General features: G+C 42.8%; 1 protein-coding gene and 1 pseudogene across 4 annotated transcripts in view; one reads left to right on the top strand and one right to left on the bottom strand.

Annotated features, from left to right (window-relative positions):
• The first annotated feature begins 329 nt into the window (after positions 1–329).
• The window catches only part of MARCHF6 (membrane associated ring-CH-type finger 6), a 77,129-nt gene continuing 58,439 nt past the window's right edge, over positions 330–19,019 (top strand). Inside the window, exon 1 of one of the 3 annotated variants that reach the window (XM_082620497.1) lies at positions 330–571. In XM_082620497.1, coding sequence (XP_082476623.1) covers positions 553–571 — 19 coding nt within the window. In that variant the 5' untranslated portion in view covers positions 330–552. Of the gene's footprint in view, positions 572–8,602; positions 9,176–19,019 lie in introns of those variants that run through there. The other 2 variants (XM_082620496.1, XM_082620498.1) reach the window with 2 other exon arrangements.
• Positions 10,119–11,255, bottom strand: LOC309804450 (small ribosomal subunit protein uS8-like; annotated as a pseudogene). The gene has a single exon. The product of its transcript is annotated as a small ribosomal subunit protein uS8-like (transcript).

Below are 19,019 nucleotides of genomic sequence, written 5' to 3'. Positions count from 1 at the left end.
TCGCTCCCGCTGCTCTCCTCCCTCAGCTCTGCGCCTTCTTTGTCGCCTCCCTCGGGGTCATTAGAACTCAGCTCCTTCTAAGGTTTCAGCCCCATTGCCCGCGCAGCCCGCGGGACAAAGCCCGCGCGGCCCGCCGCCCACGAAAGTAGCCACACGCTGTCCGCAAGGGGCGCCGCAACGCCCCCGGGGCCGCCAACCACCTAGGAAAGCGCCGCGGATGCGGCGGCCGCCGCCGGAAGTGACGGCCCCTGTCGTTGACGCGCCCCGCCCCTTCCGCCTCCGCGCCCCGCCCAGGCCTCTCCCCTCGGCCCTCCCCGCCCCTCCCCCTCCCCTCTCTCGCCCGCTTTCTGTCTGCCTTTCTCCCTCAGCCTGTTCCCCTCTTTCCTTCCTCTGGCTTCCTCTTTTGCACCTGAGCAACGCACCTGCCCGGGCCCGGCTCCGCTCCCTCCTCCCTCCTCCCTTCCCTCCGCCCCGGCCGGAAGGCTCCGGCCTCCGCCGCGGGAGCTTGGCGGCTGCGTCACCGCCGCTCCCCCCCCCCCCGCCCCAGACAAGATGGACACCGCCGAGGAAGGTAAGCCGGGGGCTCCCGCGCCCTTGCTCTGGTGCCCGGGTTCGGGCCGGGCCCGCGCCCGGTCCGCGGCGCTCGAGGCAGGCGGCGAGGCCCGGGCGGAGCGGCGGGGGCGCCTCGGCTCGGGGCGGGGGCGCGCGGGGACGGCGGCGGGACCCGGCGGGCGGGATCGCGGCGGGGCCGGCGCCCGGGCCGTTTGCCCGCCGAGCGGCGGACACGAGGGGCGGCAGGGAGCAGTAGGTGACCCCTCGGCGCCTCCGGCCGTTTCTCGCCCGCGCGCGCGCGCAGAGAGCAGGACCCCTGCCCTGGGCCGGGGGCGTCGGGCTGCAGTGGCCGCGGCCGGCGTGGCTCCCCGCCCCCCTCTGTCCCGCCAGTCCCGGGGTGGGGGGACGGCGCCGTGGTCGCTGCACGAAGTCTGGGGGCGTTTTCCACGCCCTTCCCCCACTCGGTTTTGTCTTTCTTTATGTCGCTTTGCCCCTCGCTCTCCGGGCCCGACCCTTTCACGATAAAACTTCTTTGTTGACTGAAACTTCGCGAAAAATACCCCGCCAGGTGACGGCCTGGTGGAGTGGAACTGACCCCGTATTTAAAAACCTTGCCCTCTGCTTGCGTGGCCCCTAGTAGTTTGTTTACTAAGCGAGGCAGAGGCAGGGCCACCGGGGTTATTCGAAGCAGGAAGGCTCTTTGTTTCGGTGTAGTTTATTTTGTGCTTAGTCTCTGGCACCAATAAGCAGAGTTTTGTGTGTCTGTTTTGCTTTTGAGTGCGTGTGTTTTGGATGTGGCTGTTCTGGAACAAGCTGACTCTTGTGAACTGAATACAGAAGTGAAGACATGACTGAACATCTGTGACTAGTGAAACGCATTTGCTGATCCGGCGAAGGTAGTTAGGTTGTTTTTAAGCAGTTTTATCTTTTTAGAGTTTATGGAATAATTTCGTGAGTCTATAGAGGAAATTCCTAATCGCTTTCCTGTTGTTGAGGTTATCGATGAAGATACATTTATGCTTTGGGTTTATTATGTGGGGATATGATAAGCGTCTTGCAACCTTACGGGTTGCGATTTTGATGATTTTAGATGAAGATCGTTGGGGACTGTCGTGGTGTGCAGTAATGGGTGATGAAAAGTTTGATGTTGTCTGTATATGTGATGCGTGGAGGGGATCAATTTATCATTTTTTTTAAAGAAGTCTTTCCTTCGATAGGAAGAACCTCAACTGTAATGATATTTGCATGTTATACTTGACAGTTTACAAAGCATAGTTACATGCCTTCACATTTGATCTAAGATCCCTATGGAGTAGGTAGGTATTATTATCTTTTATAGGTGTGGAAGTTAGTTTAATAGTTTGTCCAAGTTTCACACCCTAGTAAGAGAAAGATTTGAACCTAGGTAATCTGATTACACAGTTTTCCTTTCATTATGGCTCAGTTGTTTTTATTATGTGCCGTGAGTGAAAGGTAATCACCACAGGAGACTCCTTTGGAAAAAATAGTAAAGTGAAACTGCTGAGGAGGTTAGGAATTACTTTCTTTTGACAGGTGGTCCTAGTGTGTAAATTTCCATCTACATCCATACATCCTTTTGGATTCAAATTTTAATGACTCAGTCTAGTAATGCATGTGTTTATTGATTTATCAATTGATATATACTGGCATGGTTTATTAAATTCCCATTCTTTGAGCTTAGGCACTTAGTAATTGCATACACTTATGGTATGATAGTGGTGATTCAGGAATTGCAGAATCGCAAAGCTGGAGCCATGAAAGAAATATTTTCTGAGTGCTTCTAGTGCACTGCCCACCCCCCTCAGTCAGGGTGCGGTACAAATGATATTTATTTACTGACTTGAACACTGTTCTCTATTGAAATAACTGACACTTACTGAGGACTTGATGGATGGCATGTACTTCACTAAACATTTTATACACATCTCATTTAACTCTCCTAAGACTGTTAGGTAGGCACCATTCCCTTTTTACAGATGAGGAAACCGAGGGTTAGTATGATTAAGTAACTTGCCCAAGGTCATACAGGTAACAGATGTCAGAGGCAAGTTTCCAACTCAGGTCTGTCAGACTCCGTGGTTAAATTTATAAGTGGATACCCAGTGTCCAGTGTTGAGATGACTGTATTTTTGTCACTCCCTTTATAAGGTGAATCATCTACATAATTTGACAAAGCTTTACTTTGCATTTGTTTTATGACACTGTTAGTCATGAAATGATAGTGAATTTTAATACTGCTCATGCCTAATTTTGCAAAATTCCAAATTGGAAGTCTTCTGAAATTGTCAAAGTTAATGTAAATTTAACTTGAAAAAATGCTGGAAGGAAAGGGAGGATTACAGATGATTTCAGGATAAAAATGACAAAGTGAAGACACCAAAAAGCTTGGAAACAACTTCTATTTGCTAAATGAGTTATTACAGGTTATTTCTTAAATTAAAAAATGCAATTGGGTTTTTGATTATAAAAGAAACTTTTTTTTTTGGTAGGAGACTTGGGAAATGAGGCTAAACATAAAGAAAATAAAAAATTTAAAAATCTTAAAATTTTATCACTCGTTAAAAACACTGATGATGTTGTTTACTTATCTATTTTTTAATATGTTAATCTGAGCAAACAGAAATCTGAAATACCAACCTGCAAAGAGATTGTTAAGCTCTTCCATCTCTTTTAAAAATTGCATGTTGCTTTCCTCTAATGGTACCATATATGATGTTATAATGCTCAGAATGTTTCCTATTTGTAGTAAACAAGACTGAATTCTATTAGAAAATTGGTTGTTTGCCAGGTGGATTTTGACCCTTCATATTTTGTGTTTGCTAGCTATTAAAGATCTCTAAAGTGTTCAGTGTATTGTTTTATTTTTGTAAAATCAACAGTTTTATAATCCATTCTCATAATAGAGCCATGCCTTGTTTTATTGTGTTCATTTTATTGAGCTTTGCAGATATTAATTTTTTTTACAAATTGAGAGTTTGTGGCAACCCTGCATTGAGTAAGTCTATAGGTGCCATTTTTCCTGAAGCATTTGCCCACTTCATGTCTCTGTGTCACATCTTAGTAATTCTTTTAAATATTTCAGATTTTTTCATTATTATTATATTTGTTATGGTGATCTGTGATTTACTGTTGTAATTGTTTTGGGACACCATGAACTGTGCCCACAAAGACAGTGAACTTAACAGATAAATGTGTGTATTCTCACTGCTCCACCAACTGCTGTTCCCGTTTCTTTTTTTTCTCCTTGGGGCCTCCCTATTCCCTGAGGCCCAACAATACTGAAATTAGGCCATTTAATAACTGTAATGATCTCTAAGTGTTCAAGTGAAAGGAAGAGTCACATGTCTCTCACTTTAAATCAAAAGTTAGAGGTAAGTAAGATAAGTGAGGAAAGCATGTTGAAATCCGAGATAGGCTGAAAGCTAGGCCTTTTGCACCAGTTAGCCAAGTTGTGAATGTAAGGGAAAAGTTCTTGAAAAAAGTTAAAAGAGTTCCTGCAGTGAACACATGGATGATAAGAAACAGCCATATTGCTTATATAGAGAAAGTTTTAGTTGTCTGGAGAGAAGATCACACCAGCCACAACAGTCCCTAAAGCCAAAGCCTAATCCAGAGCAAGGCTCTAACTCTCTTCAATTCTGAGAAGGCTGAGAAAGTTGAGGAAGCTGCAGAAGAAAAGTTTAAAGCTAGCAGCGCTTGGTTCATGAGGTTTAAGGAAAGAAGTTGTCTCCATAACACCAAAGTGCAAAGTGAAGCAGCAAGTACTGACGTAGAAGCTGCAGCAAGTTATCCAGAAGATCCAGCTGAGATAATTCTTGGTGGTCACACTGAGAAATAGATTTTCAGTGTAGAGGAAACAGCCTTATATTTGAAGCAGATGCCACCTAGGACTTTCATAGCTAGAGAGGAGACGTCAGTGCCTGGCTTCAGAGCTTCAAAGGACGGGCTGATTCTTGCTGGGGCTAATGTAGCTAGTGACTTGAAGCTGAAGCCATTGCTCATTTACCATTCCAAAAATCCTAGGGCGCTTAAGAATTATTTTTAATCTACTCTGCCTGTGTTCTGTAGATGGAACAACAAAGCCTAGATGACAGCACATCTGTTTACAACACGGTTTACTGAATATCTTAAACCCACTGTTGAGACCTACTGCTCAGAAAAAAAGACGGTTCCTTTCAAAATATTATTGCTTATTGACAATGTACCTGGTCACCCAAGAGCTGTGATGGAGATGTACAACAAGATGAGTGTTGTTTTCATGCCTGCAAACACAACACCCATTCTGTAGCCCATGGATCAAGAAGTAATTTCAACTTTCAAGTCTTATTATTTAGGAAATACATTTCATAAGGCTATAGCTGCCATAGATAATGATTCCTCTGATGGATCTGGACAAAGTAAATTGAAAACATTCTGGGAAGGATTCACCATGCTAGATGCCATTAAGAACATTTGTGATTCTGACACAACATTGTAAATCAACTATACTTCAATAAAAAAATAAATAAAATTTAAAAAAAAGAACATTTGTGATTGATGGGAAGAAGCAAAAATATCAACATTAATAGGGGTTTGGAAGTTGACTCCAACCGACATGGATGATTTTGAGGGGTTCAGGACTTCAGTGGAGGAAGTAACTGCAGATGTGGTACAAATAGCAAGAAAAATAGAATTAGAAGTGGAGCCTGGAGATGTGACTGAATTCTGTAATCTCATGATAAAATTTTAACAGCTGAGGAGTTGCTTTTTATGGATGAGCAAAGAAAGTGGTTTCTTGAGACAGAATCGACTCCTAGTGAAGATGAAATGAAAAGTTGTTGAAATGACAACAAAGCATTTAGAATATTATGTAAACTTAGTTGGTAAGGCAGGGGCAGGGTGTAAAAGGATTGACTCCGATTTTGAAAGAAGTTCTGTTAGGTAAACTGCTCTCTATCATCAAATATTTGAACTTCAGAGCTTGAGGAGGTCTTAGATCTTCCTCATTTTATCGATCAGGAGTCTGATCCTGCAAAGCACTGATATTTTTCAGTTTCAAAAAAAAAAATCTGTTCTTTGCTCAAGGATATACATTTTTTAAAAGTAAAAAGCACTGCAACATTGGAATAAATGTTGCAAGTATTGATGTATGAAACTCTCATTAAGATACTAAACATTTTGCCATAGTAGTGTGCTCTCATTTCAGCCCAGTGGTATATAGAGCTGACGTTTTTCTTTTTCATTTTTCTGGATTACTGCTCACACTAGCAGAATGTAATAAAATCTTACCAGCCTATTTTTATGGACTGCCAAAACATTGGAAGTAATGAGTTAAAAGGATAAGAAGTTGTCAGAACCAGACAGCTAGTTACTGTCTTTCTAGAACCACATGGTCTTTCATCTCTGCTTCCAGTAATGCCTGCTTCATTCTTCTTGCCACAGATCAACTTTCACTGCTTTGGCATGCTTACGGGCAAGCATACATGCACTTATTTGACAAGTGTTTATTGAGCACCTGTTAACTAGCCAGGCACTATTTTATGCACTTGGGCTAGGCTGGTAACAAAATAGACAAAATCCCTTCTTTCATAGAGCCTACGTTCTTGTTTTCGGCTTGGTAGAGGAGGAGGGGAGGACAGAAAGTAAACACGTAGTAAATTATGTGGCATGACGAGATGGTTATACATGCTGTGGAGAACAGTTAGTTGGGAGGGAACAAGATGGGTGAGAGGAGGATGAGATGAAGGTGGATTATAAAGGGGCATGAGTTAATTTTGGTGGTGATGGATGTGTTCATTATCTTGATTGTGGTGACAGTTTTACCAGTGTCAAGTGTATCAAGTGATATCCTCTAAGTAAGCGTATTTTATTGGATGTCCGTTATTCCTCAGTAAAACTGTCTTTAAAAATCTGTTGTCTTTTACTCATGCATGGCTTTGTAACCTCATGTATTGATCATTTGGTAGCTGTTGGATCAAGTTATGCAAATCTTCCAAATCTTGACACATTTTCCTGTGTAACATAAAAGTCACATTCATTAACGTCACCACTTATCTCAAAAGGGCTTTTGGTATTGGAGAAGCTGTCGTTCTTATTGTGGTGGATGTAGGTTTTCTAAAATACTAATATTTGCTTGAAAGTTTTATTTTGTCAGTGGCAGCAAATATTGTCAGTGTTTTGCTTGGTTCTTAGGCTCACTTCATTCTTTTGTGACACAATGCCTGCCGAATACCCGAATCTGTCTGAATAACTGTTGTTTGTCATTTTGTTGTTGTTTTGTTTTTTTCCATAGTAAAAATGGTGTTTCGTGGGGGGTGGGGGTGGGGAAGCAGTTAGTTCAGCTGGTAGCTCCAAAGAATAATACAAGTGCTTTTTCTTGAGACAAACACTGCTGTTGAGCCTGAGTCCAGGAGTGAGTCCACACTCTGTATTTTTCACCTAAAATTTCCACTTGGTTCTTCTTTAAATCTTCTTTTTCCTTTGCACTTTGGATCCAGTGAGGAGGCAGAAAACACAGTAACTTAACTAGAGGAAGTTGAAAGAATTGTTAACCTAGGATTAGAGAATAATGATAAAGATGTAAGGACTACCGTAAAGGGTACTCTGGGCCTGAGGGAAAATGTCCAAGTAGGGACAGACGGGGGAGGGGTGAGGGCCCCTCCTCACAGCTGTGGTTCAGACCTCGTTGGAGAAGTACGGAGTTGTCCAAGCCAGAGCGAGTCCACAGTTTCTGGGTGAGCAGGAAACAACCCTCCAGGGTGGAGGCAGGAGACTCAAGGTTGATGAGTAGGCGTGCAGACAGAGTTAGGGTACCACTGTGGGCTCAAGGCCTGGAGTGTGTTGAGCTGTTGTCAGTAGGGCTGTGAGAAGTTGGCTAAAGCAAACCTACCGACAGTGCAGCGGGAGCAAGGGGTGCTCCAGTCCTCCTGTGTTGTCCCTCCAGCACCCTCTACCGACAAATTTATTTTTAAAAACTGTTTAAAAGAGTCCAGTCTCTTATCACTGAACAGGGTGTACTGAAGGATAAATTGGGAGCTCAGAGGGAATATTCAGTACATTGATACTTGGCACACTCCTGCTAAAACCTGGGAGTTATTGCCTGTGCTGCTGAATTTGCATTTGCCCACTGCTGGCAAAATCCTCACCACGAGCTCTGTAACTACTGCAGGAGTCCACAGGACCTGCAGTTAGCTGCCGCTGCTGTTTTTAGAGCCAGAAGTAGGAAATGGCTTTACTCCTTCCCTCCATCTTATGTTCCCACGGAAGAGCTTCTCATTGAAAGCATGTGACTCAAGCCTAGTCAGCAAGGCAGATGTAGTTTTCAGGCTTCCAGGAGCAATAGTATAGGTGAATGTTAGTTTTGTAATGATCAGTAATCTGGAGAGAAAAGAAATAACTAAGCTTTGGGATATATGGAGAATTGGGATATATGGAGATTTGGCATTTAAATGTATGCTTTCAAGACCTAATTACCAAATCCATGTTAAAAAAAAAATAGGTATACTTTCACAGTCAAAAAGGAAGTGTTTTTCACAGAATTTTAGCAGTTAAAATTTTCTTTTTCTTGTAATTGTGAAAGTAGCAATGAAACAGTAGAAACTTTGGGAAAACAGGGGAAGGAAATCACCCATGTTCTCATCTAACCAATATAATGGCTATCATTTTTTGTATTTTCTCTTTTAGGCTGTTTTGGGTTTTTACCTTGTTGTAAGAACAGTATGTATTCATTTTTTTATTCCTGCTTTGTTTACTTGACATTATGCATATTTCCATATTGTCATATAACTGTTATATTTGCTATTTTTAAGGGACTATAGACATTTGTGTAGTGAATGTACCACAATTTATGTACCCACATTTCTGGTTTTAGCAGTATAGGTTATCCACAGATACTTTGAATAATACTTTTTAATAATGTATTTTTAATATGTTTATTGTAATCGTAGCTACTAATTATAAAATTTTTGTTGATAATCAGCTGTTAAAAATCCTTTGTTACTGCAACCAGGTGAATCAAGGTCACCATTAACAGTCATAAAAATCATGTTGATAATGTACCGTTCATATTCTGTGATGAAATGGCACTTTACCTATGTGGTTTTCCTCCCCAGAACCCATAGCCCCACTCTAATCATGAGCAAAAACATCAGACCAATTCTGGGGACTTCCCTGGTGGTACAGTGGTTAAGAATCTGCCTGCCAATGCAGGGGACAGGGGTTCGAGCCCTGGTCTGGAAGGATCCCACAGGCCACGGAGCAACTATGCCCGTGGCCACAACTACTGAGCCTGCGCTCTAGAGCCCGCGAGCCACAACTACTGAGCCCATGTGCCACAACTACTGAAGCCTGCGTGCCTAGAGCCTGTGCTCCGCAACAAAGATAAACCACCGCAATGAGAAGCCTGCACACCGCAACAAAGAGTAACCCCTGCTCACTGCAACTAGAGAAAGCCCTCGTGCAGCAACGAAGATGCAACGCACACAAAAAATAAACTAATTAATTAAAAAAAGAATCAAAGTCATCAAAAACAAGGCAAGTGTGATACACTGCCAGAGCCAAGAGACGCCTAAGGAGACGTGACAACTAAATGTAATGTGGATTCTGGAACAGAAAATGACATTAGGTAAAGATCAAGGAAATCTGAATAAACCGTTGACTTCAGTTAATGATAGTATGTCATTACGGGTTCATTAAGTGTAGTAGAACTACCATCCTAATGTCGGATGTTAATAAGAGGGGATGCTGGGTACTGTGTACGGGGGAGCACTGTACTGTCTCCTGACATGTTCTGTTCATCTGATGTAAAAAATAAAGGGTATTAAACCCTTTGTTTATTAAAGTATCACTAGTTTATCACCAGAAGGAAAATGGAAACATTCTGAAACCTTATGTGAAACAACTTTCAGGGTAGACAGTGGCTTAAGAGTTAAGATGTACCCAAAGCTTTAAAAGTTGTTTTGCATTTTGTCTCATAGTAGATACTTAGAATATATTTGGTGAACTGGATTTTTGGCTAAGAAAACTAACGGGATGGGCTAGCGTTGAGTGGGTGTTGACTTCCCCAGCTGGCACCAACTTGATAACCTCTCACACTGTTGGGTGTTCACCCTCCCTTTCATCTCATGGGCTGTCTCCATCTTCAGTCACTAAGGACTTGAAGATTTCATTCAAAAAAAACTTTACTGAGCTAGGTACTGTGCTAGGAACTTCTAAAAGGTATGCTTTGTGAAGATACTAAGTATTCAAATAAAGCAACAAAAGTTGCCATAGGATTTAACAGAAGAAATTTGCCCTTGAAAACCAGGAAGAGCTTTGATTTATTGTTCTAGGTAAGTTTGCATTCATAACCAGCAGAGTGCATTGATTTTACTTTGGCCTGAGCAAGATTTTTCATTTTACTGCATGTAAATTTGGTGGAGTCTTACTCCACCACAGAACATTATATCATTTTTAGTGAAGGGCCTCAGGCTGCACCTTTTGTAGACTGCACTCTCCTTCTGTACCCTTGGCCTTGTTGTTCTCTTGAGGTTTTGGGTGGTGGGATTGATCCTAGTAAACAAAATAGATTATTTTTTCTTTGACTCCCCCCCGCCCCTTTCTCCATTGAGGCATTTTATTTGCACATTGTTATATACTCCTAGGAAAAAAATTCCAGGATTTCTGTCCTATGTGTTTTTGTCTTGTTTCTTCATGGTCCTCGTGCCAGCTGAGGTTGTCAGTACAGTGAAACCAAGCTAGAAGAATGGAAGTAGGTTATTTTGACATTTTTCTAGATGTTTGAGTTGCACTTCAAATCTGGGCCTGATCACTTCATGCTTGTTTAACTTGCCTGTGAGGTTCACAATAATTTTCCCAGCTCTGTGATCATCAGTGATTTGAAATTTGCCAGTGTAAGCATGCTTCATCATTACAGTTAGAAACCAGATGATTTTGGAGCATGGCCTGACAAGAACCTGGCGTTTGTCTCTCTTTTCAGCATTGTTAATGCTCTTGAGAGCATCAGCCAGGTCATTCATGCACACCATTGCGGCAGCACAGAAAGATGGCGAAAAGAGTTTTCTTTGACTTTCTGTGTTGGTGGTGGTTGTGCTTGTTTTAGTTTTTGTTTTGTGAAGCAGCTAAGATCTTTTATAAAACAGGATAGGCTAATTTATGTCTTAGTCACAAACTTCCCCCAAACCTGAGCAACAGGAGGTTGCTTTAAGTTTCTCACTGACATCACGTCCAGTGTGGCTGGGGAGAGATTCTCCTGCTAATAATGCTGGTCACTTGGAGATATAGATTGGAGACCATGGCTTAGCACATGATTCCGCAATCATTGAGGCAAGAAGATGCAGTGTGATGGATTGTGTTTATTGGTGCCCAAAGACTTCTATCCAGAAGTGATGGCACATCACTTATAACTCATATTTCATTGACTAAAGCAAGTCACATGTTCAGGTATAATTTCAGAGGTGACAGGGAAGTGCAGTACTGCCACATACCCAGAAAGTAGAATGCCAAAAATATTTGATGACCAATGCTGATGATTTCCACAGTCCCTAGCAACATTAATTCCTACCTGGCCGGATGAAGTAAATGTGCTCATTGGGATATATTTCAATCTACAACTTCATTAGAACACATTTTAGAGAGGGAACTAATTTTTTTTCATGTCGTTACCTTTTCTCATTTGTTCTTTTTTTCTACGTCTGTTTAGACACTAGTACTGTAGAAAACATGATTTTATTAAAATTAAAGTGTATTTAAAGTTTTCCTTGTTTAATGTCTGTGAGTTTTTGACAAATGCATATAGTCATGTAGCCACCACAATCAAGATATAGAATAGTTCTTTCACTCCCCAAAATAACTTCGTGTCTTTTTATGGTCAGCTCCACCCCCAGACCCTCGCAACCACAGATCTGTTTCTGTCTGTATAGTTTTGTTTTTTCCAGAATGTCATAAGTGGAATTAAACAGTATGTAGCTGTTTGAGTCTGGCTTCTTTCAGTTTAACATAATGCATTTAAGATGTAGTCACATTGTTGCCTGTATCAGCAGTTTGTTCATTTTTATTGCTGAGTAGTATTCTGTTGTAGGGATGTGTCACAGTTATCCATTCCCCAGTTGTGGAATGCTTGGGTTGGTTGTTTCCAGTCTGGGAGAATTATGAATGAAATTCACATAGGTTTTTGTGCAAACATGAATTTTCATTTTACTAGGTTAAATACCTAGGAATAGGATTGCTGGGTGTATGGTAAGAGTATATATGTTTTTATTTTTGTTATTTTAATAGGTATGTAGTGGTAATCTTACTGTGGTGTAAACTTTGTTGTTAATGTAAAATTTACATAACAAAATTTACCATTCTAACCATTTTTAAGTGTCTGATTCAATGGCATTAAATATAAGCACATTGTTGTACAGTCATCAGCATCTTAAATTGTGTTTTTAATTTGCATTTCCTTAATGAGTCAGCATTGTTTCCATTTGTAGACCTTCTTTGCTGAAGTATCTGTTCAAATCCTTTGCTGAATTTTTTTGGACTATTTTCTTATTGTTAAGACCCCAATTAGTAAGCTGGACGAAGAATTTGAATAGATAGTTCACAAAGAGGACATGGCAAAAGGTGGAAATATTCAGCTTCACTAGTAATAAAACTACTTTTTACTTAGCTGTTGTACTAGTTATTTTTACCCTTATATTTCAGTAATGTGTTTCATTAGAGGGAGCAAATCTACTGTTCAAAAGGAAGAAAATTATAAATTTGGAGTGGTAGATAGTAGATATATGTAGGATATTGACATTAAATTATGAAAAAATAAAACATTCAAGGAAACTTGATCACATAACCAGCGTGTGTATGATAAAGTCAAAAAGTTATCTTTTGGAATTGAGGGTTAGGTTTTAAATCCTCATTTCCTTCTTAACTTGCTTGATAATATAGTTGGGCTAGGATTAGAAATAGCGTTCCCTAATCTTAGGTCTACTCCCCACTTGTTCTTGACTGTCAGAGGCGCTGGTAGGGTCGAATTTTTTTCTTGTACTGTTTGGCTGGGGTACAGCAGTAGTTACTGTCTAAAGTTTTCTGTCTTGCCGAGTTGCCCTTCCCTGGTCCTTTGGCTAGAGGGAGAGCAAGCTTTTGGGCGGAATTTTTTTTGTCTGTTCTCATTGGTGTTTCTAGCTTGCCAGCTTCTCCCCCTCAGCCTCCAGTCCAGGATACTTGAGGCAAAACACAAATCCAGAGAACTCACTGCCTTTTGGTTCCTTGGCATCCCAGCTTCTTTTGCTGATCTGCCTTCTCTTCGCCTTTTAGAGTCTTCTTATGTTTGTTTTTGTATATAATATCCTGGGTTTTTAGCTGTCTTTGGCAGGAGGAGTAGGCAGAAAACTCGTACTGTTTCATCTTGGTCTAGAATTTTCATTTGTCTTCTAGTCTTTATTGCTGTCTTTCTCTAGAGCGAAACTTTATCCTTATTTTCTAAATGATATGTGTTTTACATGTTTCTGAATTTTTTTACATCTGGAATTGTATAGGAGTAGGTACTCTTTGTGTCTGGGGTTCTTTATCACTCAACATCGTTTTGTGAGATAAATCCAAATTGTGGTTTGTGGTTTTGGTTGGTTTATTCTTTTTGCCATGAAGTATTATATTAAATTATGTGAATATACCGAAATTTATTTATCCAAATTTATTTGCCAAATTTAGGCAATTTGGGTAGTTTCCATTTTGGAGGCATTATGAATAGAGCTGCTATGAACATTCTTGTACATGTCTTTGAACATAAGTATATAGGAAACTATTAATTTTAAGTAAGATACTAGCAAAATACTACACAAATATATACAGTTGATCCTTTAACAACACTGGTTTGAGCTATTTGGGTCCACTTATATGTGGATTTTTTCCAGTACTTATATGGTGTTGTCCCCCGCCCCATTCGTGGGTGTCACATCTGTAAATTCAACCAACTGCAGATCAGAATTTTCATCTGAATTTGCTTGAATCCGTGGATGTGGACAGAACCTGCAGATGTGGAGGGCCAACTATGGGACTTGAGTGCCCTGGAGTTTTGGGATACATGGGGGCTCTTGGAAGCAATCCATCCGTGGATGCCGAGGTACACCTGCACTGTAGGCAGCATACACTTATGAAATAAGGAAAGAACTTATTTCCCCCAACCCTGATCCCCCCAAAGTAGCAACTGTTAATAGTTTCTTATGTATTCTAACCGAATAAATGTTTAACTATGACCTTTATATACCTGTGCCTTGTTTCAGATTTTTCTCCTGGAATATAGATTGGCAGGGAAGAACCTTCCATTGCTTCTACTCCATGCACACGGACTAGCTAAGGAAATTGAGTTGAGGATATAGAGCAATGACAGTGGCAGCCTATCTCTTAGGTAGCTTTTCCTGACCTCCATTTCCCTGCGAGGGGTGGATAAGCCACACCGAATCAAGTGTGGCTCGGGGCCTGCTAGACAGCTGAGTGTTTGCCTTGAAGAGTTTTATAGCTGAGGCATATCACCATTCTGGTTGATTTATAGCAACAATCTTTGCCTTTCCATTTATGGAAATATTTATACATAAAGTACTCTTGAGCAAAACTCAGTCACAGCTTCATCATGTGGGGAAAAACAAGAGTCAGTACTGCAAAAGAGATTTGTGATGTTGTTTCTTGGACCAAATTCTGTATTAGAGTCATTTAGATGAAATGGTTTTGAGTTAGAAATGGGTTGTTGGTTGCATAGCAGTAGGCTTTTAGGAATGTTGAGACAGATTATTTAGATCTTATTTTGCTTTCTTTCCCTGATGAAGATATAGCCAGTGAAAGTTTTAACACATTTGAAAAAACATGGTCAGTGAAATAGGAAAATTGCTAATATGAGTTTTCACATTTGTGTGTGTATGTTAAGTTAAATAAACCACATGCAAAGACCTCCTACTAAAGAACTTCACTGATAAAATTGGACTTGGTGGACTTCCCTGGTGGCACAGTGGTTAAGAATCCGCCTGCCAGTGCAGGGGACACGGGTTCGAGCCCTGGTCTGGGAAGATCCCACATGCCGCCAAGCAACTAAGCCCGTGCGCCACAACTACCGAGGCTGTGCTCTAGAGCCTGTGCTTCACAGCAAGAGAATCCACCGCAATGAGAAGCCCGCGCACCGCAACGGAGAGTAGCCCCCGCTAGCCGCGGCTAGAGAAAGACAGTGTGCAGCAATGAAGACCCAATGCAGCCATAAATAAATAAATAAACAAACAAACAAATAGGACTTGGTAGTGTTAGTAAAGTGAAAGTTCACCTATGATATTTACAAATTGCATGTTAACCTTTGATTGTTTCTTTTTGTTTCATTATACAAAATTTCAAACTCTCACCAATAGATTAATGTAATAAACTTCCAATAACCAGCATCTGGATTCAACATACACAAGCATATGGTTGATAATTCTTTTATCTCAACCCTTTCCCTCTTGCCTCCCCACACTTCTGCTGGATTGTTTTAAAGGAAATCCCGGATACTATATCTTTTCATCCATGAATACTTATGTATTCTAAGAGATAATTTTTTTAAAACAAATAACCACAATACCAGTATCATACTTATTGTCTTTATCCTCCAAGTTTTAAAGTAACTATCAATATTATTATTATTAACATGAAGATTACTGAATTCTCTTTAGGATTTCTTTATAGTTCCTTCTGTCTTTGGATATAGCCTACTTGGGGATATATGATCATATTTTAAAGTCTAAAGTAATTATTTTCTGTGATTAAGCTTGATATACACAGGTTCACTTGTTTGATGTGTTTTTGGTTTATTTTGCATTTTGATTATTATATGATTTCCACTTTTATTATTATGTAAAAGATATCCATGGTTCTAAAACAAAGTGATTCAGAAGTCTAATGTTGCCTTCCCTTTCCTTTTCCTTTTATAATCAGTGGAGCTTGTGAAGTCCCTGGTACAATAATGATAATTTTATGCATATGTGTATTTTGAGAGAGCCATAGTTATTTTCTGATTTTTTTCAGGTGTTCTGTGAGCAAAATCTATCTGTCTATCTATCAGCATACCTAAACATACCACTACGATCGAGCAGTGGTTCTCAAACTCTTTTGGTCTCAGGATCCCTGTAAATTCTTCTAAAAGATTCAGAAGAGCTTTTATTTGCCGTATAAGAGAGTCAAAAAATTTAGAAATATTTATTCACTTAACACCCGTTATGTGTTAATATATATTCCAAAGCCAAAACATTGGTGAGACGAGTGGATTTGTTTTATATTTACATACCTCTTAAATGTCCGGTTTAATGGGAGGCATCTGCATTCCAACAGGTGTCTCATGTCGCCTCTGGAAAACTCCACTGTACCCTGGCCAGACAGTGAGAGGTCACACACGGTTACTGTTGCGGCGACAATCGTTGAGGCCTTGCAGGGCGGGGTGAGTCCGGTCCTGTGCTTGAGACTGTCGAGCAGGGTTCTGGGCCTTGATTTCGGTTTGCTGTGCTCGCTCAGTTTTCCGTTCCGTGGTCCTTCAGGAGGGTGGAGTCTGCGGGAGGTCGCTGTCTGGTCGTGGTCACGGGTGTCTCCGCCCTGCCACTGGAGGTGCCGCCTGTCCAGCCCCGCCCCACCCCCCCACCCCCCGCCCCTCGCGGCCGTGCTGCGGGAGTGTGGGGAGACGTGCTGCCTCCTGCGGGTGGGCACATCCCTCAGCCTCCCACCGTGACGTCCTTGCCACAGCTCCCTGCGCCACACAGGGCTAGGTCACCTTGTGGGGCTGGTCCCTGTGTAGGAGGCGCTCGGCAGGCATTCACACCCGTGTTGGTCCTGTTCCGGTGTTTGTCCCGGCATCCCGCTAGCCGAGGTGTGCCCACAAAGGCTGTCCCTGCCCCACCCCAGTCCATCGCCGCATAACTGGTGGCTGAGCAGTCACCATGTTGGTGGAGGGTGACGTGGCGACCCTCGTGGTGACCCTCGTTCGCGTAAGCCCAGTGGTGTCGCTTGCCGCTTCCCTCTGCACTGTGTCTTGCTTACGGGACACCTCTTGCCGCGCTGTGGCTCCTGTGCCCTACTTTCTACTCCCGCAGCTGCCTGAGACCTGGCCGGGGAGACAGGATGAGGTGGAACCGCTTTGCCCTATGACTGCAGCTGCCTCCCCACACTCGCACTCAAGCCCACCCTGAGGGTTGATCCTGCAGCAGCACATGCCTGTTGCTAAAGTTAACCCACGGCCGTCTAAGCACTTCTGGCTTAGACACCCTGACGTTGAGAATGACTTTGAGCGCTCGTTGGCCCCTACCTGCAGAACTGTGGTAATTCTAGAACTAATCCATGCCTGTGGGCATCAGCAGCTCTGCTCTGATGATTCTAGATGACCAGGATTGCACGTTCTGTGGCCCTGTTAAGGAGCCGTTTTGCGTACCATGGCAACCACTGTGACTGGGAATTCGGGTGATGGGAAATCTGGATTCGATTCCATAGAGGAAGCCTGGTAATCGACTACTCCAACCTAGGAAGGTAGCAGATTTACCACTCGCGACCCGAGGGTGGGGAGGCAGTGATGAAAAACAACGCTGGACACTTTCGAGGTCCGGTAATAGGAATGAGTCCACTTAAAATCCTTTAAGGCAGATCTATTGTGTGGCACATCTGGTACCGGCAGCTGAGGTCATCCCCAGCTTCAGTGGCAGGGTATTGAGTTCGGTGCAGTTAAAATGCTGTGTGATCTGCCGCGCGGGTCTGCGGATGGGGAGCCTCCGTCCCTATCCCTACCCCCTGCTTCTCGGTGCCCTCCTGGCTCCTAGCCGCGTGTCCGTGGGCTGAAGTGTGCACTTGCAGAAATTAAAGTACTCCAAGCAGGCGCGAGCTGCCTGCACACTGCTGCTGGAAATCCTGGAGCGGGAGCGTGGTTCTGTTTTGTTTGTGTTGGAATTCGATTGTGGAGGCCGATTAGGCGGGATGGCTGGGATGCTCGTACTGCACCGTTAGAGCTCAACGTCTTGGGCTGATGCAAGACCGACCGGAGTGAAAGCTTTTGCCATGGATGTTTGCATTACTGAAGGGTGAAGGTGAAAATGGGAGGTGTGAAGAGGTTCTGATCCCAGGTTGTTCTGACCATAAACAATGCCGACCGCCCTCGTTATTTCCGGTAATGTGCCGGCAGCTTATTGCTGGAAGCTTATGGGCAACCAAAGCCCTTCGGCTGGTGGTAGCTGGAGCGTCTGGTTCCAGAGCTGAAACTTGAAGGCACAGCGGTGTGGTCTGCGCCTAATTCGACTCAAGCTGGACCACCTTACGCGACTCCATCACAGACAGGATTGGCACTTTGATAGCTCTTACGTGGGTGGTGGTGCGTGGCCTTTCTGTGTTGCTGGAGCGATTTGTCTGGCTCATTGATAACCGGGGAGACTAGTGTGCTCACCACTTAGGTTACCCCCAGGGCTTGATATCCCTAACTTCGACAGATATTGCTTAGCAACCCAGGATTGAGCAATCACAAGTCTGTGATGCTCTTAAGGGGCCGTAACTGCGCCACGCTTCTCAACATGTGCGTATCCCAGTCTGACGGGTGCTGGGGATTCATTATTAAATCCATTAGTGCTGGGCTCTGGGTTGCAATTATTCCTCATTAATGAGGAACTCCCTGTAAGAGAGTAGATCAGAAGCTTGCATTAAGTCCCTGCCCGTTGTTCATACTGCCCATCGCCCCTCAGATTGCCCACTTGGGGTTGGCATTTGGTCTTGGTGGATCGCCGAGAAGATGGTCTAAATGAAAATTGCAACCAGGTTTCGGTAGGTGGTCCTGCGGAAAGACCGCTTTAAGGACCGAGCAAGCGAGCTTGAGGGATAGCTTTCGGCCACCTGTATGTCACCCGCCACCCCAGGCAAGACTGACAGTAGTGCCATGAGAATCACTTGGGGCGGGGGGTGGGGGGAGTGAAGGAAGAGCTGCTGCCCTTTGATGGCCAACCTGTAGCCCTGAGCTTCCGTAGTTTCTGCTTAAGGTGGCCTCTGGCTCGCCTCTCTCTGGCCTTCGTGGTCTTGGGGTGCCCCCTCCACACTCTATCGGGTGTATGTCTGTTTCTGTCTGTCTCTCCCTCTAGGGCCACTCTGCTGTTTCGATGTGTTTTTGTGAAGTTTAAACTTAGGACCGGACGTAGGACTTTAGACTTTAAACTGTTAGGACAGGAATGGTGAAGTGATCTTGCATATTTCTATCTACACTCTGTTAGTTATGAGAAAGTACAGTTTCAAATAAAACCAGGGTTTCCATTATTTTCAATTTTAATTTATTTACAAAGCTCTCACGCAAAGGAACAGTCTACCTTTTTATATAATAGAAAATTTTTAAGTTTCAGATATACTATATTATCATCCTGATCACACTTTTTAGTTCTCCATGATGTTGGTTAATGTTTTACCTACTGATAGAGTCTTGCTTTAACATGCAGTATTTTAGTTTTTGGTGGCCTATTATTTTT

Source organism: Mesoplodon mirus (assembly GCF_964341445.2).
Source record: "Mesoplodon mirus genome assembly, chromosome: 5".
Lineage (NCBI taxonomy): Eukaryota > Metazoa > Chordata > Mammalia > Artiodactyla > Ziphiidae > Mesoplodon > Mesoplodon mirus.
This window is presented reverse-complemented; position numbering and strand designations above follow the sequence as displayed.